The sequence below is a fragment of the Hippichthys cyanospilos genome, chromosome 19 (assembly GCF_059441005.1).
Source record: "Hippichthys cyanospilos isolate Australia breed blue-spotted pipefish chromosome 19, RoL_Hcya_1.0, whole genome shotgun sequence".
Taxonomy (NCBI): Eukaryota; Metazoa; Chordata; class Actinopteri; order Syngnathiformes; family Syngnathidae; genus Hippichthys; species Hippichthys cyanospilos.
Window position 1 is genome coordinate 10,673,313 of NC_142387.1, and position 24,946 is coordinate 10,698,258.

At 38.7% G+C, this 24,946-nt stretch overlaps 1 protein-coding gene across 1 annotated transcript; it reads right to left on the reverse strand.

The window, feature by feature from the left end:
* Positions 1-5,478: 5,478 nt before the first annotated feature.
* On the reverse strand, positions 5,479-12,041 carry LOC148407873 (phospholipid scramblase 1). Its single transcript, XM_088441852.1, has 7 exons — positions 11,967-12,041; positions 11,384-11,463; positions 10,354-10,396; positions 10,052-10,272; positions 9,207-9,368; positions 8,767-8,928; positions 5,479-6,552 (listed from the first exon to the last, which is right to left on the reverse strand). The coding sequence occupies exons 2-7, from the start codon at positions 11,450-11,452 to the stop codon at positions 6,523-6,525; spliced, it is 687 nt and encodes a 228-aa protein (XP_088297978.1). The 5' UTR covers positions 11,453-11,463; positions 11,967-12,041; the 3' UTR covers positions 5,479-6,522.
* Between the last annotated feature and the right edge of the window lie 12,905 nt (positions 12,042-24,946).

Consider the following 24,946-nt stretch of genomic DNA (forward strand, 5'->3'; position numbering starts at 1 on the left):
TGTTTCACGTTTCTAAGATTCGGAATTCACATTTCAGGATTCATTGAGCTATGCTAGATTTTTACCCAGAAGTCATGCGTTTTGGTTTGGAGCAGTCGTTACAAGCTTGTGTTGTTTTACATGACATAAAACATCCAGTTGGATGAAAGTATCTGAAGCTTTTGACATTTCTCCAATTTTTGCATAATTATTCATACCTGCACAACTTTTACATTCGTGCATTTGGAGGGTCCACTGTGGGGCTATGTTGTGAACACTGTCCCAATTTTCCTTGAAAATACTGTAATCATGGCTGGCGTTTTTCAAGTTTGGGACAGGATTTCGTGAAGACATTCTGATGATCTGTTCATTTTAATGGGAGTATTTGGATTTGATGTTTCCAAAATTTTTGCCTGGTACTTTAAATATCTCAATTAGCTATGATTTTGAAAATTATATTTTACATTAAATTTAACAGTTCTAAATTCAAATGGGCTGACTACAATCCACGTGCGATAAAATGATGACAAAACAAATGGCGAAAGAGGAATAGCATAAATGTGGCTTTTAATTTCATGAATAAAAGCAATACAAAGTATTTTTATTATTTTTATATGCAATGATATCATTGGTATACGTGTCAAAGTTTTTGTGGCTCTGAGCGTTTGTTTTTTTGTGAGAAATAGTCAAACGAGCTCGAGAGGAATTGGTCATTACAAAACAACACAGTTTGCTTCATTGCTGTCGGACTATTCGCCTGTACGTCAGTGGAAAGAGTCTGTCATTGCAATTACAACAACAGCTTAACTGTTAAATGGGCAGTAATGAGGATATGTTTATAGTTAATGGACTTGGAATAAGAACAAGCAGAATTCAAGAAATTTATTGTCATATGCACAGTAATACTACACAATAAAATTCTTATTCTGTTCACTCCCAGAGCAAACTACTTTCCACAATCGAGCAAATAATAAAGTAGGCAATAAAACAAGACACGAAAAAAAACCCAGTAATAGAACATTAAGGATAATAATAATGAACCACTAATAAATGAATAGACCTTGGAAACCGCCATACAAACAGCGCAGTTTATATAACCTGTTAACTAATCATTTAACTGTTATGTAGTACACATAATACAGTTTAAGTTGCAAGGCCCTGCTAACTTAAAAACCACAACTATGGCTCATTTAAATCTCATAACTCAATATGGATGACTGACTCGTCCCATCTGGCAAATCGTTCTTATGCGAGGCGAGGCTCAAATTGTTTTACGTCATTACATCACAAGGCTGTGGTCTGAATCTGGGGCAGCGTATTTTTTTGAAAGGATTTCTTCCCCGATATACCTTGAAATGATCCATTCCAGGCAATTTTACCACACACAATATGACTGCAACTCATTGTTTTTTGCCATAATCCAACATGCACGTATCGCTGATGGCAAACACAATCTGAGACATAGCAGGTTTAGCAAAAGAATCACCTCGATTAGATGCATAAAAAAGCCCTTTAATACAGCAGTCTAATTGCTGAGTGACCGATTTTTCGTCGAGATTCAGTAAATTACTCAAATAAAATTGTCACGCTAAATTTCCTCTGCGTGTTGGCAGCACGTTAAAAGGAAAGTTGCTGCCTTGCCTCAGTGCACTGGACCCATTCTTAAAAAAACATGAAGAAAAAAAAAAAACCTGAGAAAAGCTGGATTTCATTACGCCTTGACAAAATGTCAACGTTCTCGGGGCAAGTCCAGCGAAACCATCGCTGGCAGACCTGATGGAGCTCATTTACCTTTCTAAAGCACTACTGACCTTGGCGCAGAGGTTTGATGTGTGAAAAATTGCCCTCCACCACCACAAACCCCCAAAAGGAAAAGATAGAAAATACAGAAGCAAGAACGCTGCTGTGGTAATTGAAGTCATGTGAAAACTGATGTAGAACAACACCTGGATTTAATCGTTCATGTTCTGTCTATTTGGCTAACAGCAGACTTGAGGAGGCAGACGGACATTATTGAAGTACAGGTGGTATATTCTTGGCGCTCCACTTTCATTAATACTCATTTGGGTGCCACAAAGTCCCAAACATCCAAGATTGTTGATTAGCAAAAGTGCAAAACAGCATGGCGGCTTCCTGACGACATGCAACCGCCTTTATTCCTGGCACAGTCATCTAGACTGTCTTTTACAGGCGGAGTTTCTATTTAATCAACTAAAAGAAGAAACAGATGATGCACCGGGCTGCCAAGGGAATGTCTATCTGTAAAGACGAATGAGAAAACTTCCTTTTAGGAAAGAGAAGCGCAGAACAAGAAAAGTGACAAACCAAAAGGTGGACGCCACGGACAAGGTTGGACGCCATTGCAATAATACAAATTCGCTCTGTTCTCGTGAATGATCTGCTTAATGCAATATCCGAGCCACGCAACTGTCTGTGGTTTGGCGGCGCTTTGCGTATGACGTTCCTCTTCTTTGGTGGTACATATGGCTGCATTTTCAATTGCACCGGCAAGTGACTTTTCCTAGCCGCTGGGTTCCCTCCTTTTCGACCGAAAAGCCACAAGCGCAGTGGTTAAGAATAGCTTTTATACTTTTAGATCTTTGATCCAAATCAATGGCGTCGTTCGACTTTTCTCGATTGTTCTTTGCAGCAGTTCCGTCCATATTTGTCCCACGTAGAAGCACTTGTGATCTAAATATGAAGGCGCTATTTAAGATTGATATCTGCTCCTATAATTATTGTTCTAATGGGTATTCAGAAGTTTTTTTTTTCTGCCCCCTAGCGTTTAGACTTTTCAGTTTTATGCAATCAAATTTATGCTCTGACCACACGCAATAATGAAGACTCGAATTGTCCCCAATTTAGTATTATCCCCCTGTGTATTACATGCGATTCAAAATTGTTATTAACTGGACAAAATAGTCAGAGGGACACCAGAAAATAGCCAGAATGACAATGTAATGCATGCACATAAACAGAAATATTAATGGTATTTTTTTTTCAAGGCCTCATTTTTTTAGGACTAGTTATACTTCTTATATTTTTTGTCTGATTGATAGGTCTACCAAATTTCCAGTTTCTAGGTCATTTACTAGGCCTAATAATGTAAAAGAGCATTATGATATCATAGCTTGGTGAAAATCCACAACTAACATGTTTTCTCATTATGACCCTCACGGTACTGTTTACCTTAAATTGAGTTTTCCATGGGGCAATTTTCCAGTGAGCTAAATGGTTTCCTTGGACAAAGCATATTGAAAAATATTACTGCTTAATGTTGACATGGCCTGGAAGAAAATGACCAATTACCATAAAGACTTAAGCAGCAAATGACATTAAATGCAGAGATGGAAATGGATTCCCTGTCTGTTTGGGGACAGTGTTCCTTCAGAAATGGCACAGGGTGAGGTCTTTTATTTGAATCTCATCATTAGGCCCCTCTTTTTATACCACAGGACTGCATAAACATTAAAAGGAAAACACAATTCAGGATTGCGTCAGTCCGGTCTGTTGAATGGATTCTCGTAAAAGACTTTTTTTTTTTTAAACATGCTCAGAAGTCACTTGTGCAAGATGAAGTTGAGGTCTTAATAAATTTAACAACATTTATTACACTTGCCCAATGATGAATTCCCAAGCAAGCAAAAGAAACTGATATTTTTGTGCCTTTATAAAATGCAATTCCGGTTGCACATAGTTAGTCGATCCGGCTTTTTTTCTTGGTTAAAATATTAAGTGAATCAGGGCCCACCTGCAACTTTATTATAAAATAAAACGTATCCACCAATGTAACTTAAGATATTCAAACATTACACAAATATTGTAAAACACCGTCCTGTGATCAAAACTAACAAATATCCAACGAAACCCGTCGGCGGCTTGCTAGCAAGGGGCTATCGCATGAAGCTAATGAAGCAATTGGCACACTTTCTTTTTGAAGACTACAAACAGATGAACTCAGTATCCCAATGCAAAATTCTTCTCTTCACACAAAAAGTTCACTGCCCCAAGAAACAACAGCATTTTTCCATCCTCTCATTGGTTGGTCTGGGCAAGCCAAATGCAATGAAGAAAACATATCAGTCACAATATGCACACTTTAAATAAGTAAATAAAATAATCGACACTTTTGTTTTGCTAATAACACAATTATTATTTTTTAACTGTACCATCTGCATGCTGTTGTATTTTTTTGTGGTTTGTGTAGTGTTGATTGTCTCTCTAATTCAGTGCTTCTTAACTATATTTTGCCAGGCCCCCCCTAGAAAAGAGAAAACTTTGCGCCCCCCAGTCGATGCACTGAATATAAATAAGATTATTGATGAAAATTGTTGAAGTATACTTACACATGTATCCTTTTTAACATTAACAGAAAAACGCAATATTAATCAACTTTCAACAACTGTTATTTTTATCGTGTTTATACGGGTTATAGCTTAGTCTAAAACGGAAATAAAAGAAGCAAGTGCAGCAAACTGAAACTAAAAGAAAACGATGACAATTATTACTTTATTGCAATTACATTCCACATGACAAAAACAAATCCTTTTTCCTGGGATCTTCTGCCCCCCGGCCCACTATTTGAGAAGCACTGCTCTAATTACAGTGTGTTACAGCCCAACACTCTAAAAGCAAAGCAAAAAGACCAAACATTATCTGATTATATTACCTGTGCTGACAGGGAATTTTTCAAATCATTTTGATGGAACTCCAAATTGTACCAGATGATGTTTTAAGAACCACGGCAATTCGGGATTGGTATTGTTCTCTGGTTCGACAAGGCAATAATTAAGTGCAAATAACCACCCCCTTTCACATCCTGAATTTGTCGTCACTATCTTAATGATGGCAATGTTGTCCCTTCGCTGTTTACACAGATGTCGCTTCGGCCATGTGTTTATCATGCTGGGTTGCTACACAGATACCAGAGATTCCAGATGATGTGTGCTACACCGCTAGCAGCAAATTTGTTTGCGCACAACATTGCCACTGTTGAATTTACCATTGAATCTTGGTCTTATCTGGCAATGCGCTAGCTCACCAAGTAGCCCCCGATTCATATCGGGTGTAAGAAGTGTACAATCGGCTTTTCGATACTAATGCTGTGCTAGTTTAAAATGCAGCTGAGCCGGAAGTAGAAACAAGTGGGCAACACAGGAATTGTTGCATTTAATGCTACAACTTGTCTTATCTTGCAAACTGCTTTCTGTGAGTGCGTACAAATGGTTTGAAGGTACTAATATTGGGCTACATTTGCAAGTTCTTCACAACATGATGGCTATGATTCTGCGCAGTCATTCACAAGACCCATATTCAAGAGAATATATTTATTTTAAATGACCTCACCCGCTATTTGCACCATTTTTGAATATTCGCAATTATTGGGTAGTTTCTCTGGGCATAAGCTCTCTGTATTTTTCCCAAACTGTACTTTACATGACATTTTCTAAGAAAAAGCTCGACATTAAGTAGCAGCTACGAAGCACCACAGGAGACGCATTATCAACCTCAACAAAGAATGCTTGTCACATTTATTTTTGAGATATTCCATCAAATATTTCAGACGGTAAAGTGTAACAGACAGCAAAATGTTTCCACAATATCAATAAAATATACCTGACTAAAAAAAAATCTTTGCAGAGGCACACGCATTTTTAATAATACATCCCTTTTGAACTAGACACTTTTAAAGTAAACAAACTTAAAAATAACCTCCATAGCTTTAAAGAGTATCTGTATTAACCATTTATAACTAAGCCTTCAAATGATTTTGCTACAATATGTGTACTAGAACCAAACGTGACTCAAATGTAAATAAAATTAAAAAAAAAAACATGTTCATGTGTACAATCCATAATTAGCTGCACGTGAATGAGCAGTCACTGACACTAAATTCAAGTAGCATGCATTTCAACCTGAGTTTGTCCAAAATTATACATTACACTGCTATTTCACTGGCACCAATCAGACTTGGCGCTCATCGGGAATGCATTTTACATGAAAAGCTAGCGCCCTCTTGTGGAGGAAGCTGAAACATACTCTTTAAATCCTTACAACGCCCATAATAGTTTGTTCGTTTGAAATTAACTTAAAAGCGCACATACATAAAGCAGTGCAGGAATGTCGTGCCGTGAAATCACAAACTAAACACTTGTCCTTTTTATAAACACTACATACTGTATTTGTAGTCCACTATTTGATTTTGAGGACCATGTTACATAACGCTCTAAATTCTCGCTAAAGCATCCAAATGGCATAAAAACAAAATTGCATTCATTGTCACTGACGCTTCCCAATTTTAACATTTACAAAAAAAAAAAAACAGCGCAGTACATGAAGAATAAAATAAACCTCTCACATTTCCAAGTTCATGCTGCTTCATGTAAAACTTTCTTTTCAAACCTCAAATGTTATTTTATTTCCACTATTCGTTAGATGGCAGTTGTGATGCATTATGGCATTAAAGATGGCTCATTTTGCGGGACTTCGTGGCCTCATTCCTTCCAGCAGCGTTGCATGATGACATTTTTTTTCTCCTCCTACTTAATTAGTTGTCTCAAAAAACATGAAATCCTGTAAAGGCGAAAAACAATGGCTGTTAATGGCGAAAACAGTCAACGGACCATGATGCAAGAAGTTGAAGTTGAAGTGACTGCCAGGTCCTCTAAATTAACTGTGAAATCTCTTCTGACGTCTTCGCGTTGGAGCAAATACGTCTGGAAGAGACAGCGAGAGCTCAAAATCTGTTTTGAGTTTATTTGGTTTCAGGTCACACTTCCAGCAGCTAAATGTAAGCGAAGAGTGGTAGCTAGGAGAAAATTTCCGACAGCCAGCAAGGCAAAACACTTTCTCTGAGGTCTTTTTGCAGCATGTTTCGTAAAAATAGTGTATTAAAATGACCTTTTGTGATTATGTGCTCTTGAGCCCAATTGGCTCACTCCCAATGATCTTGCACTTAAATCTTGCTTTCTTAAGGGGCCAAAACACGTTATTTCCACAGTGTAATATGTACATATAAATTACATTTGGCGATTTAATTTCTGATTTTGTGGTACCGCTATTTTTATCCAGGAAGTAAAACGCCTTGTTTGCAAAGACCGCACCTCTTACAGTGTGGCTGCGGAAGGTGCTGGGTGCACTAAAAACCACATCATCCTTCTCACTATGTATGTAATACCAACGGCGGCCAGAGGTGGCGCCGAAAAAACAAAGATCAAGCACAAAGTATGAACTGTTAAACTAAATCATCTCCAAAAAATTATTGATTATTGATTGATTGTTTGGCTGTGTACTCCCAAACACATATTTTGGCCATTTAAGCATTTCTACAGTAAAACATCGTAGCTAATAAATGAAATGTTGCTTTTTACTTGGCCAACTCTGCGCAAAAGCACTCCTCCTCAGCTCTGGAACCAAAACGAAACTAAACGCCATGGATAAGGTCGGCGTGTGTTTTCTCTTGCACCAGCGGTGCAGGGAGGTGTAGGGGAGTTGCAAATTTGTCCTGTATTGCTCATGTCGTCATAAGCACACTTCAAGCCGGTGCGAGAGTGGAAAAATAAGCAAGGAATGCTGAAAAATGCATCAGTGATGGGAAATAACACTTTAGAAGCATTTAGGTTGAGAAATCAACATTGAAACATGGCTAAAAGCTCGAAAAAATGACTTCTCATGTAACGGCCCCTTTTAACCCTTTCACTATTGATTATTAAAACTTATGACATATAGTACTTATTTATTAGTCTTGGATACATGGAAAATTAGTTTAAAAAATCCCACTTACATTTCCACCAAGAAATACCACTGGGGCTGCATATTTCACAGACCATAGTACCATATGTTCCGCACTATAATGCACACCTAAAAGCCTTAATTTTTTGAAAAAGCAGATGGTGCGCCTTATCAGGTGCGCCTTATGTATGGATCAATATTGAGATTGGGATCGGTAGATAGGGAATGAACTGATTAAGTAAGCTTTACCTGTTCCTTTCATGTTTACAGTTGAACAAGGTTGATCATATTGACTGAGTTATTATGCTATTGAGAGTTTTGAGTTATTTGAGTTATCATTGCTATTACTTTGAATATTACTATATTGTAATTGAAAAAGTTTGTCATTAATTGAGGGTGCGCCTTATAATCCGGTGAGCCTTTTATATGGAAAAGGTTTTAAAATATGTCATTAATTGAGGGTGCGCCTTATAATCCGGTGCGCCTTATAGTGCGGAAAATACGGCACTTGTAAACAAAAACGTGCCAGACAAGCAAAAACGATCACCAAACGCCTATGATAGAGTACATAGTAAACAGTGTCATCTATAGCAACGCACATATTATCAATATGTCTCTTCAGCACTAGATCATTAATTCACAAAAAATTGTATGCAATATACCCTGTTGACAGTGGGCCCAGCACTGGCTTGTTGTGTATGAAAAAGTTTCTAAATACCACTAGAATCTGTAGACAGGTGTGGAATGAACCACTAGGATTCCATTTCATCTTATTGTGATGATTCCAATACCCAGTGCCATTTTTTTTGAAAAGCTGTGAGACATATTGTCCCTACAGGAGTTATAGGGTTAAACCTGGGATACCCTCGACCCTTCCAGACATTATTTTCAGAATTCTGCGATAAAACTATTCAGATACCCTTTGAGAAAAATGTCACAAATCTGACAAAATCCTGGAAAGATATCAAGCTGAGAATTTAAACACTTAGAAACCTAAACATTTCAGGAGAGGTGGATGAACGACCAGTGAATCCTTTCTCACGGTGGGATACTTACAATGAGAAAACACGCCCCGATCATGACAGCCTTCATCCTCACGTCCAGGTCCATCGGAAACTGGATTCCAAAGTTGTCGGAATCTGTGAAGACTTCCCGAAGAAGGCCCGTCCACTGCTTGCTGATTTTCCCAATCTTGCTGACCTCATCCATAGTCAGGATCTGAAAGAAGGGGCGCATAAGAAACAAACGCTTGACATCTGGATATTGAAGACGCACGTTTTGGACTTGTTGCTTCCTAAACCATGGCAGGATTCCATTTCGATTCCAGGCTCTCTGCCCGCCGCCTTGAGGTTTGTGTCTTTAAAAGACAAGCCTGTGATATTATCCTTCACTTACTTCTACCTCCATATCGATGACCTCCAATATCAGTTTAGCGGAATCAAATAACACTGAGCTGAATCTGAACTTTTGTGGATGACTGTGTTTGGCTTACCCACCTCGAAATCCACATCTGGAAGGCAGCTCCATCCACAGAAGGGCCCGTGGATCTTAAGGACAGGTTCTGTATGTTCATTGGCGACGATGAATTTGGGGGAGAAGGGGTGCCACTGTTGCACGACGTACCCCACCGTGTTGCCCGGGGGGGCCTGCACCTCCAACTGCACAAAGAATTGTCTTTCAACGTCTCATAGATTCAAATGATTATGGTACTATGCAGACTTTGATACGTTTTCTGCCAATAGTCTACTGGCTCAGTTACACAACTTATTTTTAAACTTAGTATGACCAAATCAAGTACAAAAAAAAAAAGTTCTTGCAAAACAATTTACTGTTTTTCTGAGGGTGTGTATCACGCTATTTTAAACACACAAATATGTGTAGGTATAAATCATTACCGTAATTTTCTATACATGCTGCTACTTTTTCTCACACTTGAGTGCGGCGTATCTACAGTTTTATTTTTAATAGCCAACAGGGGGCAATCTCGCGGTAAACAAAGGGAGCCAGAAGACAACGCTGTATTGATTTTGAGTTTGAACTGCTATTCCACTTGTCAGCAGGAGGCATTCTCCACTAGTAAACCCAATCAGGCATGTTACAGTTGTGTTGGTGCAGTATTTTAACATTCCAAGTGCAATGGTGTTGTGTTGAATGTGTTATGGCGCTGCCCTATTAATAAATGTGCAATTCTGTGTTATATGCTCGATGTTGCTGTAACCAGACAGTTTGGAAACGAAAGTTAAAAAAAAAAAAAAAAAAAAACTTGATTTGCATTTGGCTAAAAATGCCCGGGGCCCTTTAAGGGCGATAACCGAAAACAAAAACCTGAGCATTGTCTCACCTCCTGTAGACAGCATGGGAAGAAGCAGGACATACACTTGAGCGGGCGAGTGACGGTGATGATCTCCTGTCCAAAGTTATCCAAAACGTGGATGGAGAAAGGCCGCATGGGACCGCAGCACTGTCGACTCAGGCAGTCATTCTCCTCAACGGCGTAAAACACGTTCTGGCCCATTGAGTTCCGCACCTCGTACTTATTGTTGCTCTCAAATCCAACGAGAGCTGCGAAGACCGACGATAACCAGCTACCTCAAACATGTTTCGTTTTTGTCATTTATAAACATGAGATGTGTGGCGTCTTACCTTCAACAAGCTCAACTTTCTGTTTGACGAGCAGCTGGTCCACCTAAAAAAGCAGATGTTGAAAAACATTCATTCTCACTATGCGTGGCGGGTACAGACCAAATCCTGGTATGAATAATCTAATTCTTCCACCACCATTTTCCGCAGATATATGACGATGGTACTATTAGGTAGGGTGACTAAATTTCACGACAAACTATAGGGATGATTACGGTAATGGTTATGACAGTGTCCCTTTGCTACATCGCGGTTCCGTTATTGCGGCATCACTTAACAATGGATTTTTATGAATGACCGTAACCTTGTCTACTTCACTAATTTCTTGATACTTATGCTCCTCATTAAATAACTATTTTATGTTTTGTATCCCTCCCTAACATCCCTCCATCTCCATAACCACTAGTACACGTTGCTGGTGGCTATCCCAGCAGGCAAGTTACCCCTGAACTGGTCGCCAACCAATTGCAAGACACACGCACAGACGACCGACCATTCACACTCGCAAACACACCTAAAGGCATTTTGGAATGTTCAAAATACCTAACATGCGTTTTTGGGGGAATGGGGGAGGGAACCGAATTTCCCAGAGGAAAATCACGTGGGCATGGGGTGAACATGCAAACTCCAAACAGGAAGGCCAGAGCCGGAATCCAACCCACGACCTCCGCATGCGCCAAAAAGTCTTCCACTGTGCCGCACCATAAAATAAACCAAAAAACGAGGGAACAAAAGCAAAAAAAAACAAAAAAAAAAACACCTTTTCCAGTTATAGCGGTCATTTTAGGGAACGTAACCCACAATAAATGAGGGAACCCTATTGCTTTTATTATTATTACTCATATTATTAATTTATACCTCATTATGAATGTTTTGAACTCCTCTTTCAATACATATTTTACCAAGTCATTTTTCCTCTTCAACTTTAATAGTCTCGTATTAGCGTAAGTACTTTTGCCACCTGTTTTTTGCTCACTTTATTCCGCTCATGAAAAATAATGCAACAAAAAAAAATAGATTATGTAACCTTTACCTGAGTAAGGTATTCCAATCCAGGTGGACAGCCTGGTATTCCCGGACTGGGAACCTCGTACATATTCATGTCTTCTCAACCTGTTGAGGATTGACAATCAACACTGATATCTGGCGCCCTCTGCCGTTCGTTTGAGTCGTGACAGCCATAAACATACAGACAAATCCGCGGCAGGTGGTCTTTAATCACGCCATCTCAAGATTATTATTTTTTTTTTAGTCCCACAACTGACGTGGGAGACGGCCAACGTTTTTCTTTTTTTTTTCTATAGCCGCAGAAGTGGAGTAGGAGACACTACCCGCTCATGATGATAGATAATGATGAATTTAAATATGTATATTTGTTCAATTATTTTTTTAAGGCGTACACGACGACGTTCAAATTGGACTCCGGTCCAAAATGGTGTGCGTTTCGGAGCGAATAAGTGGGTCAAACGTGATGGCGACGTTCACGTCAGACGTGGAGATGAACGTACGCGCGCGCGCCCCACTTGTCACTGTCACCGCGAGCAGCCGCAGACACGCGTGTCAGGTGACGTCATCATGCACGCAGCTGTACAGCCGCTAAAAGTGCGACTACTCACCGATTTTCGGCCACCGACTCGCATCAATAACAGGCCACTCCGGAACTAAACCGTTGGAATAAACCTCTAATCCCATTGGTCGACGTCACAGCACTTCCTGTCTGATGCAGCCAATGATGTGACAACTATTGCTCTGTGGTGGAGTAATACTATGATACATTACGCAGTCAAATAACGATTATTTAAAAAAAACACTAACTTTAAAATAGTGCATTGTGACTAATTGTGTGGAATTTCTCATTCTGACCAATTTTTTTTTAGAAGGTTTTCTATTACTCCAAAAAAATACATTCTTTTTGCATATCCATATGGTTTTGATGTAATTTTAGTTTTTCGTCATTTATTTTTTCTTGTAACATTAAATTTTTTCTTATGCTCTTTAAACATTAATTTTACACTGTGGCGAGGCGAAGAAACCACACGTTGCATGCCATCACAAAACTGGTACAACAAAGTCCAAAACATCCTAGTGTCCGCCACAACACATTAATTCTACAGAGCAAATACTACTAGACCACGAAAAATTATTTAATATTCGAATCGTAATGTACAGTACTTATTTTTTATCTTTTTTACCTGCAATCAAACACTGGCATATTATTAGCATTTTATCCAGTATTTTTATTCTTTTTATTATTATAGACTCTTTAACGACCAATCTATGAATTTTTTTTTTTTTATAAAAAACTTGTTATATATATATATATATATATATATATATATATAATATATACACACACACACACACACACATACCCTGGGCATCTTACGCGCATGAGTAGTAGTTCAATTGTATGTTTTTGCCGAAAGCCCGCTAGAGGGCACTATTGAGCTAATAATACACAACCTCATGGTCACGGTCATGTCTTATGCACAAATGGCCTTTTTCCATTTTCCAAACAATATTCCTACATATAAAACACACAATACAGGGACACATACACACAGTCGTGCATCGTGCCTCCGTGTTACAAATTGTGTGACGCCAGCAGGTCGACTTTCCCTATTTGCGAGTAAAAAATCACCCGATTCCCTCAAGCAGTGCTGATTTCTTCTCGAGAAACGCTAATGAGAACAAATGATGACTCGGGTGCAGATCTGCTGACACTTCAGCTGGTTTCCGGCGGCTAAAACCTTCTTTTAATTGATTCGTGTAACACAAATTGCCCAAGTGACCTGCTGTAACCCAGAAAACAACGCATGCATGCATGCAGTGGTGTGTTGCCGTAAGACAAATGTGGATGTGGAACTAATACATGCTTTTTTACGCTTACTTTAGCCATGTTTTTGATTAGGACTTCATCACCACAACATGAGAAGGCCTGTGGTTTTGTGCAAGAACTGTAGGAACAATTCTGCCCTAACAGAGGAATTACGTGTGTCAAATTTGGTTTTGTGTTTCGTGCTGCTTCTGTGGGAAGAGAGTAAGAAGTGGTGATTCACACAATCACTTAAGTGCAACTTGACAACATGATCTATAACCTGTTCAACTCCAGTAGAAATTATTTCAAAGGAGAAATAAAAATTGTATTACTGGGGTTCTGTCTGTGTTCGGACTACCCGCAGTCAAATAATACAAACCTATCACCATTTAACACGCATGTGGCATATGGTTGGTGTGTGACACTCTTCCGCATCATCGGAAGAGCTGAAAAAGACCAAAATACCACAAACGTTAAAGTTCCTTTGATCAAACGCAAATAAAATTCAGTTGTTCTAGTAGGCTTTTTTTTTTAATAACAAATTGCTCTTTCATCTTGAAGCACAATCCAGCCTGTAGCGAGTCTTCACTGCATCAGTGTGAGTCTAGTGTTTACAGATGTCAGTCAGAAAAATGGTGCAAATACATTTCTAAGCCAATAACTTGTCCATTGATCACAGTGAAGACAAAGTGCAAAAAAAATGTAACCATGATATTTACCAAGAGCTGCATTTTCCTCCAAGATCACTGCATTATAAGGCACATAGAATGGAAGCTACAGTAGCGGCTGGGGTTGTGTTATGTATCCACCAGATGGAGCTTTCGTAATGCCAACAAGCAATCAGATAAGTCAGTTAAACTTTATTAATAGGTGATCAGAAATTAAGAATAAAATTATTTGTGGAAAGTACTATATGAAGAATGGGGGGGGGGGGGGGCGTATCTCTTGCCTACATTAAAATATTGTTTTGATTTAGAAACAGTTTCTGGATTTATTTTATAAAATTATACATTCTTATCTAAAAACATGTTTATTTTTCACCTTTTCCCTACATAAATTGCTTCAAAATTGGACCACATAGAGCATAATCAAAATTTCTGCGTGATAAAAAATTCTATTTAAAAAAACAAAAAACAAAATGTGCATTTATAATTGGAATACATTGGTAAAAATTGAAGAATTTACATGACCATTGTTGTTTTTTCACTCCCCCTCAATAATCAAAACATGATGTTCATGCTCCCATTGTATAAGGTGCATCGGATTATAAGGCATACTGTCATCTTTTGAGAAAATTGAATGCATTTAGATCCGTCTTATAGTATTGGACGTTATTACTCTGTGTTTTATGTTGCCCAGGCTATCATCAATAAAAACAGATTTAAAAAAAAAAAAAAAATCTCTGCACCATCAAGGGATCGTTTTATCACCTGGAATGGCTGAGAAGTGCACTGACACTGATGTTCTTCATCAGTGAGATCAAAACAAAGCAGGACAAGCACAACCTTCTCCGCTCCCATCTGAATAAACACAGCAGACAGTCAGGGGGTCTTTGAAATCTGCCCAGATTGTCTTTCTGACTCTAAGAGCCCAGTTACACCCATCAGGGGTTTCTCTTTCTTTCTTTTTTTTTTTTTTTGCGTGTGTGCTCGGCACATTCCTACCTGTTTTACAATCCGTCTGTGTGTCTGTTTGTGTTTGCGGCGTGCTCTTTAGCCGCGCGGGTAATCTTTCGTGCACTCCTAACGAGCTTGTCGCGTCGAGCGCGTAATGAGGACACCCCGAGATGGATGTAAAAGAAGGCTTCCATTTATGCCACTTTCGTCTTGTTGTTCATTAGGTTAGCGGAAGGTTACAATACATTACGCCCGGTCCCAGTGTTCCCAGCTCAAAATTGCACGTGTCACAGAGGAGGCCGGGGTTTGCTTCACCCTGATGTTTTTGTTTTTATTTTCTTCATTGCAATGTCAAAATTAGGGGTACAGTCAGAGTGCTTTTCTAATACACTAATGTCTCCCATGGGGCGAATTGTTGGACTTTTTTGGAGCCTGTGTTGAACATTCGGGAAAACTAGTTGCCCAGCCAAGCATAGTGTGCAACAGTCAGTCATAGGTTTTAGGCCAGTGCATGTGATAATCAACTTGTAGATGTAATAGCCATTCAAGAATGTACATGGACTTTCACACTAAAAATACCTTTCTGAGTTTCAAGCTTGCAAGAATTATTAAGACAGTCCATAAATTAGTTAAAATTGCTGTCAATTATTATACAATATTAATGTTAAGCTTAGAGGAACAAGGATTCCACATAACACCAGCAATGTAAATACACATATATTGTGTTTTAGAACAATGTTTAACCCATTGACTCTCAAAGACATACTTTGACTTGTTATAATGTCACAGATATCGTGTTTTAGAACAATATTCAACCCATCCAATACTGACATACTTTTACCATTTTTAAAGTCAAGACATTTGAAGCAACTACAGTCCGTCTCCGAAATTAATCTCCGGTTGGAATCGTAAGGCGAAATTTCCGTATGGTGATTGGTAACCAGCAAATGTGTATAAAACCCCAGGTAAAAACATCAAAATTTTATATACATGTTAAACATTAGAAATAAAATAGTATAGTAAGTACTTATGTATAATACACATGTAAACAATTAAATAACATCATAAATAAAAAATATATTAAGGTTTTATTTACCTTTTGGGTGACGTGACTTGTGGCCATATTCCGTAGCAAGTTTAGCCTAGCCTAATCTTCTTCGTATTTCTTGATTATCTCCAGGTTCAATTCCATTCTAATCATCGTCTTACTTCTCCCTTTAACATCACTAGCTATCTTGCCTAACCAATTAAAGTTTGAACTAAGCACTGAAATGCACAATAAACATGATATTGTAAGCACTCACAACTAGATCAAGTCATTAGCATATCAGCATGTTAGTGACACCGTGACGCCGGCCAATAGCAGAGCAGCATCTTAGTGACGCGTTGCAGCGCAGGCAGTTTGACGCGACTAGAAAATAAAAGCAATTACCTGAAAACGCCTGAAGAGGGAGGCAAAACAACATAAACACAGCCAACCCTACAGGTCATGACTTTTGTTGTTAGCGTAAAGTGGGAAAATTAAGTGCTAAAATAATTCCATTTGTTATTTAAGGACTAAAGCAATTGGTTATTACAGAGACTAAAAGGACTGAATCAGTTTCACTTAAGGTACTAAGTACTCAAGCAATTAAATTCTTAAGTAATTAAATACTTTAGATACTTTAGATAGTAATTAAAGACTTTAGATACTTAAATAATCAATATTGACTTAGAAATCAAAGTATTCAATACTATTTTTTTGTACCTAATTTCCTTAAGTAATTGAGGCACAAAGACACACCTTTCAGCTGAATACTTAAAAAAATTGTAAGCGGCTTAAGTAAGTACCTGAGATTAAAAAACAAACAATATTTGAACAAAGAAACAATGCAAACCTAAAATGTATAGAAAATTCTGTTTATGTTCAATGCATAATACGTCCATTATTTCCAATAGGAGAATGATTTTGGTGCCGATTTTGTACACAGTATTATTTTTCCTCAAATGAATCGCGCCGTCTCCACTCTCTCGCGATGTCACGGCATCATCCATGGATGTCCGAGCTTTTGTCTCTTATATTCAGCCCATCCCTTCTGCATTTCCCTCCGCCCCCTCCCACCCCGCCAACCCCCGTCAAGTGCTTTTGTGCACCGTGACTTTCCGGCGGGGTTTATCTGAGCCGAGACTGTATGCCTCGCTCTGGCACGGGACCTCAGTTTCCACGGCAACTTTATAATTGTTTTGGATGGGGTCCAAGCGCCGCTGGACGCCTTGACGTTATTGATGTCAAAAGAAACATGTATGAAATGAGGAGACGTGGAGGGCGTCCATATGGTTCCTTACGCGCTCTCACGCAAGGCCGTCACGTGCATTTCGATGGAACTTTTTTACCCTCTTTCTCACTTTTGTACTCTTTATCTTTACGTATTGATTTTTTGCAAATGTTTACTCATATTCCAGAACATTATTTCAAACTTCTGTCCTACGGCATCCTCCATGCTAATCCCTTCACGTTCGCAATACGCCCTCCTCCTTCATTCGGGCCACAAGGTCATTTTTGCATGTATGGGTGGAGTATGGCGACCTTATTGAGAAACAATGTGCATCCATCACGGCGTGTTATAAACGTGAATAAGTGCAGCGGCACCCAAAAGCTTTCCATCAAGCATCTTTTCATTGCATGTCACATCATTGTTGTCTGCGTTTTGACAGGGCCGTTTTGTCAACACAATCATATCATGACGCACACACACACCAGCACACACTGTGGCAAACTGGCCCACTGCATCATATTTTGTGGTCCCCTAAGGCAAATCAAGTGTCTACTGTTGTGGATTGTTTTAAAGGATTTAGGTGAGATCAGTAAAATATCTGGAAAACAAACAATCTTTTTTGGGGTTCTTTATACTTGAAGCTTCAGGGAAAAAAAGTCTAGTGGTCTGTGAGAGAGTGTGGAGAAGAATCTTAACGCTATTTAGGGTGGAGCTACAAGAAGATAAGACAATGACATACAGTGGACCCCCGGGTTACGGCGTCCCTAGCTTACATTTTTTTCACGTTATGTGTGGAATAGTAAGATTTTTCGTCCCCTTGTTATAGCTTTTTTGCCACTTTACAGGATCGACAAATTTACAATTCAAACTTGGCGGTCAGTGTGCGTGCGTATGACTGCGAGTCGCGCCGCGCTCATATGGCACTACATGCGTCACTGCATATGTCACTAAGATGGTGGTCTGCTATTGGTCAGCGTCACGGCATACCTAAGATGCTGGTCTGCTATTGGTCAGCGTCACAGTGGCCCTAAGATGCTGATCTGCTATTGGTGGGCTTCAATATCATATTTATTGTGCATTTTAGTACTTAATTCAAAGTTGAATTCGGGTTCTAAGATTGCTTGCTAGTGATTGTTAAACTGAGCTGGAAATAATTGAGAAGAAGGCACATGCATGGTTACCCTCGCTAGGGACTATGACCGTAACTAGCTCAAGTCATGTCACTCCAAAGGTAAATACAATTCGATTTGTCGTTAAATATTTGTTATTCATTGTTATTTAATTGTATACATGTATATTATATACAAGTAACACTTACTATGCTATTTTGTTACTCATTTTTAATGTATATAAAGAATGTTGATGGTTTTAGCTGGGGTTTTGCACGCATTTGCTAATTAGCATAGGTTTTTATTTCCCGCCATAAGACGATTTTGCCTTAAGATCCCAACCCTGGAACGGATTAATTTCGTAAGGTGGGGGTCCACTGTAACATCTGTGTTGAACTCACTTATCTGTCATGCCATGAATATCCCAACGCAAGACGCCATTCTTTTGCTTTTTTTTTTTGGCGTTCTTCCCACTGTAGTGCTTATTCTTACTCCTGAATTTAAAACATCAACCATCATAATCTCTTTACTTGATCCAAACACTCCCCCCGCCCTCCTCCACGCCATCCCCTCACTCCTTCCGCAGCTTAATTTATGACCTGTGAGGCAGAGCCCTTGGAGTGAGAAGTGAGTGAGGCTGGTGTGAAAGCCCCGAATGGAGCCGTGCCAACAGGCCCTCCGAAACAACGAAAAATCTAGTCGTGTCCTCCGCGGCCTCTTCTCTCTCCGACTGGCACTCACGCTGACTTTATTATGTAAACGCTAGCACCATGTTACTTTTACAAGTACGGAAACCTTCATGGTTGTGTGCCGCTTGAGATTATAAGATTTACCAAGAATAGAATTGAAAAGGCAGTAATAGAGAAGGAGTTTCTGTTTTATTTACGCCTTGACTGGTGGGTTGCCCTCAAATCTTTTTTCAAACCTTAAGGGGGTTCATAAAACACGATTTAAACATATTGGTCAAATGTGTGACTGTGTGTGTGTTTGATATGTTTTAGAAAATGCTAGATTATCGTCACATAGGAGACATACTTAGGTTATGTGACTGTAGATCCAAAACGCTGAATGGCTTGAAGGGAATATGCCAATCCACTTTTTTTTTTTTTGGATGAGGGGGTGTATCGTGACCATCTGCAGACCGCGATCCATCTTCAAACTCTGGAGATCTCAAAGGTGTTAATTTTCAAAGGGTGCACCTCCTGCCGTGGGCCAGTGGTCGTGGTTCAAGGGAAGACTTTGCAAAGGAGGGGGCGAGGTTTTCTGAGGCCCACCTAATATTCCTCTCCGCTTGCCCCCCCCCAGCCTCCTAACACTTTGTGGGTGTCATAACAGTGGCCTGTATAACATGGCTTACTGCTGATGTCGCTCGACCGCACTTGATGGGGCCTCCTCTCGGTTCCGAGTAAATTCCACACTTGTGAATTGTGGGGTGCATGCATTATGCTTTCCGGAATATAGAGGGTGCTCTAAGTCCACTTTTGAAAAGTGCCCCCCCTCCCATACGCCCAACAGCAAGTGAAATTTTTGCTTTGTGCTTTCGCTGTATGAAATAATAAGAAACAAATGCAAAGCCGCAGAAGTTGCAGCTGATGATGCTGATGCCTAACAGTTGACTCAAGGTTGTGTATGTATGTTTGGTAATGTAGCGTATGTGTGAAATGTTGGTAAAATGGAACAGGACGGTGGTAACAGCACGGGAACAATCCCCTGCACCTGGTACACACCTCTCTGGCAGACACGACGCCATGCTGGCACGCCGTAAAACTCCTTTGTGGAAGAACACCATCACGCTGAGGCTGATAAAAAGGGAAAATAGGATTTTTTTTTTTTTTTTTTTTTTAGCTGTGTGTGCGTGTGTGTTTGAGAGAGAGCGAGCGTGTGTGCTTGCATACGAGTTGGGTGTTGTATAGAAGAATAACAATTGTTAGAGATATTTTTGTATTGTTTTAACGGTTTGGAAACCTTTTCTTTAAATGAGAAAAATATATGGCTAAAGAAACTTCAATTTAATATAACTATCAATTTTAAAGATGAATATAGCTAAGAAAAAAAATCCCTATATATAATATATAATATATATAATTTTTTTAATGTATGCATTGTTTGAAAATATTGTACATTCATAATTATAGCTAGGAAAAATATGAATAATGATAATGATATTGTTTTATACATTAGTTATTCTCTTTAAAAGTATAGTTTTGTTCAACCAAATGTAATGTAAATGTAAAGATATTACTATTTTAATTGTCTGGTGCAATACTATTCAAAATGATGTCATTGTTATAGTTGAATGAATCCTAAAATAATGTCATATTTTTTCTTTACACATTTAGATAACAAATAACACGTTGACACATGTAAATGTAAAATTACAATTGATATATTTATTAAACTGTGATGGTTGGTCTAAATGATAAATATAATATACATAGAAGTCAAATCATACAATTGTACAATTTTATCGTGGGTCATTTTCCCCAATACATTTATTGTACATAACTACAGCATATAAAGTGTATACACATACACACGCATACATAATTAAATAAACTACTACATAATCATATCATATTTGTTAATGTGCTTTCAGAATTTCACTGGTGTGTGTTAAACCTGAACTGGCCTGACACACACACAGTTTGTGCCCTATGTGCAGGTTTTGGCGCAGGGTTCAAAGTTCATGACGCTTTAGGGTTTCCTTCATAGGCCACCGTGGGCTAAACGTGAGCCAAGGGAGCATGTGGACGACATGCTTGCGGTGCGCACAATGCTCCTCTGTTTTTGGTCCTGTATGCACCTCACATACAGACGCACGCAAGCTGACCTGAGTTCGCACACACTCCACTCTGCTTGGAAAACAGAGGTCATTGGCAGGATGCTCCCAACAGAGAACAGCTAGTCCTTACACACACACACACACACACACACACACATGCACAGCTTCAGTGTTCATGTGTTATTCCATGCTGGTGGTGTTGTATTGTTTTTTTTGTTTTTTCTCAGCCTTAATGTTTCAGAATGCCATGCATGTTTCTGCTTCTGTTATTATTAGTGTGTGCTTTTATGTCTTACTGGGGTATCCAAAAGCCTCGTAAAAATAAACTTTATTTGTGAGCACTCTGAAAAGAAAACATTGAATCCTGCCAAAATATTGGGAAAGATGTTGTTCAGCTATACTACAAGGCCAGGCGCCCAGCCTAGTCCAGTGGTTCTCAAAAAGGGGTACATGAAGGAACTCCAATATCTGAACTTAAACAAACATGCGAAAATCCGTTAAAAATAACCATTGAATTAATTTAATGTGTGAGAAAAATATAGGTTCACAAAACATTTTTTTTTTCTCAGAAGATTCAATTTTATTATGTTTGTTAAAAATCCAAATTCTCTCCCATATTAGAATAGTTTAACCCAACTTTGTCTGTGCCACCTCTCGTTACCTGTCCAGTTATGATTTCGTTTTTGTGATCATAAAGTACACTTTAAGTGTAAGTATGTGTGTGTGTGTGTGTGTGTATATATATATATATATATATATATATATATATATATATATATTTTTTTTTTTTTTTTTTTAAGAATAGATCTCTACTATAATCCTAAACGTGGACACATATTAAACAAAGTTTAATATTTTTCTGTGCACAAATACTCATTTATTTTAGAGAATAGGTCTGATACTTTAATTGACTATTTTTTTTGTGGGGAATATATTAAACAAAATATGAAAATATAGTGGACAAAATATTCAAGTCATTTCTTTTTAATCTCTTCTATGATCCAAAAGAGAACACTTTTCATTGTTGTGTGGACCAATACGAATGAAGTTTGCAAAGTTCTAAAGTTTGATAAATCAGACAGTGATGACATGTTTTAAGCGGAACTCGGCCGAAAAAATATTTCACAGGGGGTACTTCATTGAAAAAAGATTGAGAACCACTTGCCTAGTTGTTTATAATGCTTTCAAAAGCCCTCAATAGTTTGTGCACAGCTGATTAATGTATTATTCATGTTTTCACATACAATACGGCTGGCCATTCTTGCTGTTTTTTGTTTACTTTCATAACTGCAGGATGTACGGTTGCTGCTGATGGTGGAAATAAACACCAACGGTACAATTTATTGATGCATTTATAGTTGATTTGCTACATAGTATGCCATGCATACTGTGCAATACTACTGCTTCCCATATTTCCTTCTGTTTATATAGAATGTGTTAATTCATGGATAGTTGGCTTTTTAATGCATAAATGTTTTGCTTTGCATAAAAACAACGCCTGCAAAACTCCCCTAAAACTCCTTGGAAGCTTCCATCCATTTTCTAGAGCCGATTATCCTCACACGGGTCGCAGTCCTCTGCAACTTGTAGATTCAATTAATTAAACGGAGACACTGTCAAATTGCTCAAAATCACAGTGCGGCCATTGATCAAATATGTCAAATTTGATGTGTGAAGAAAGTGGAATGCATGAAGAATGTGGAGCTCTACCCCTCTGCAGCGCTGATGTCCGGCATCCATCTAGCGCTAATATCCCTTAATCGGATTCACTTGGCCGCACAGTTGCCTGTTGGAGCGCCTGCGAGCGTGATGGATGCTGTTGTCAGAAACGCCAAGGTCAATATGCTACCAAAAAAAAAAAAAAATCCAGAAATTGAGAATCGCTTCTCATGAATCATCATCCCTGCAACCTGACCTTGCTTTTTCTCTGTAATAACATTCTGAGGGAGGGACCACTGCTGGGTGCAGGCGTCGATCTCTCCGATGGCTCACACCATTGCCTAGGAGAGGCCCGTGTCACTCACTCGGAGCCATATTGCTTTACACCGACATCCATTGGGGTAAAAGTGAGTGGGTGCTATGGGGGAGGGGGGTTAATTTCAGCGACTCAATTGGAGGGAGATGCTGGAGGGAGAAGACACAATAGCGTGCCGTTAAGTGAAGCAGCTGTACTGTAAACTAAAATACAATTTGTCATTTTGATGTACAATGTCGGCTTAATTTTTTTCAGTTGCTTTTTTATTTATCTTCTTTCGAGCACCAAAGTAGCAAAAATCACACAAGCCGACGTTTACGGTCCTCTGAGGGCCGCATGCAGAAAAATAGAATGACATAATGGCCATTTAAAGGTATGTAAATAAACGACTAAAGTTTTACTGCTTAAGTTCGAACAATTATTTAAAAAAAAAAATACAAGCCTTTCAAGGCTTTCCCTGAACTCATAATATAACTCATAGTAACAACACAAATCATAAAATTCTGGTCAAATAAGTTTTTTTTTTTTTTTTTTATGGAGAGGAGCTGACACACTTGACTAAAGCTTACCTAATAAAAGCCAACAGAGCACTGTAGTGATAACTGTGACCGTTGGATGGCAGTGTTTCCACACTTACAACACAGCTGTTACCTACATAAAAGTGTAACTGAAGAATGGAAGTCAATCTTTCAATGGCAGCACCCACATTTACATAGACGTAGCACACAATATTCTGTTGGCCTTGAAAGGTAAAAAATGCTTGGCGCTGAAAGAGTTCAAGGCAAATAATGATCTGTTTTTTTTACACTTATAATGCTGATTACCATCAATGTTTTTAACACTTTTTAAAATTGCTACGTGACCATGTCAAAATATTTAGTAACTATTTAGAATTTTTCCTGAGTTCGCTCATGGTGGTCACAAACGGTCGCAAAAACGTTCACCAGACATTTACAAACAGTTTTAATGGTTGCAAAATCTTTCATTCATTTTGCTGTCATTTGAAAAACTAAATTTATCCAGCTGTACAAACAGGATTATTTTGAAAAATTATCTGTAAAATAATGAAGCTTTCGCTTTTTGCCTTGCTGGGCAGTTCCTGTTGTGATGGAAGGCATTTGAAATGTCTAAGGAGCTTTCCCTTTAAAAATTAGTCCATCATGGAATCACATGTGGACTATAGTTTTAATAAGGCGGCCTGATGGGTTGGCGGACATTACGCGCAGTGTGTTAGAACAGGGCCGACAAGCTTGACATCAGCAGCAATTTGCGACATAAGTAAACTACTGCCCCTCCGAGTAGCTTTTTCCCACTGGGCCATCAATCCCGATGGTCCACTGATTCAACTCATCAACCGCCTGGGATGACCCAGCCAGGCATGCAATTAAATATTCTCATAGTAAGACAAGACCTATCATCACTTTTAAGACGATAAAAAATGTCCTGCACCGGGGGGGGGGGGGGGGGGGGGGGGGTCTATTTTTGGAGTTTTTAAATAGATCGCACCAACTTTTAATCGATTTATATTGGGAAGTAGCAAAGTACAATTTTGTTACTGTTTGGCTGCACTTGCTACTCTTTAATATTTCAATCTCAGCGTTTGATGATGGAATGTCGGAAAAAAAAACACAGAAATGCATTTAGGATATTGAAGGCTCGATCAATGGATTGATTGAGATCTTGGGAATTTATAGAGCTGTTTCCTTATAAGTGTCTTGTGCAAGCGTAAAAACAACCAACTTCTGGCATGCCAAATTGTCAAATGTGTTAAAAAACATTTTGGTGAAGTGTATTTTTCAATCAAATCATTTTTAGTTTTGTATATCAAAGGTCGCATTATCATGAGAAACACCATGCGTCCCTTCTGATAAGTTTATTCTGCAAACCAATAAATAGACCTACTTGGACAAGAGAATGCGTTAAAAGCATGTTTAAATTCATCCATTGAACCGATATAAGATGGAAACAAACTCATGTTGTGGCTGTTTCATGCTGCTCGTTGTCAAAACAACAACAATGAGCTAAGCCTTCAAATTTTATA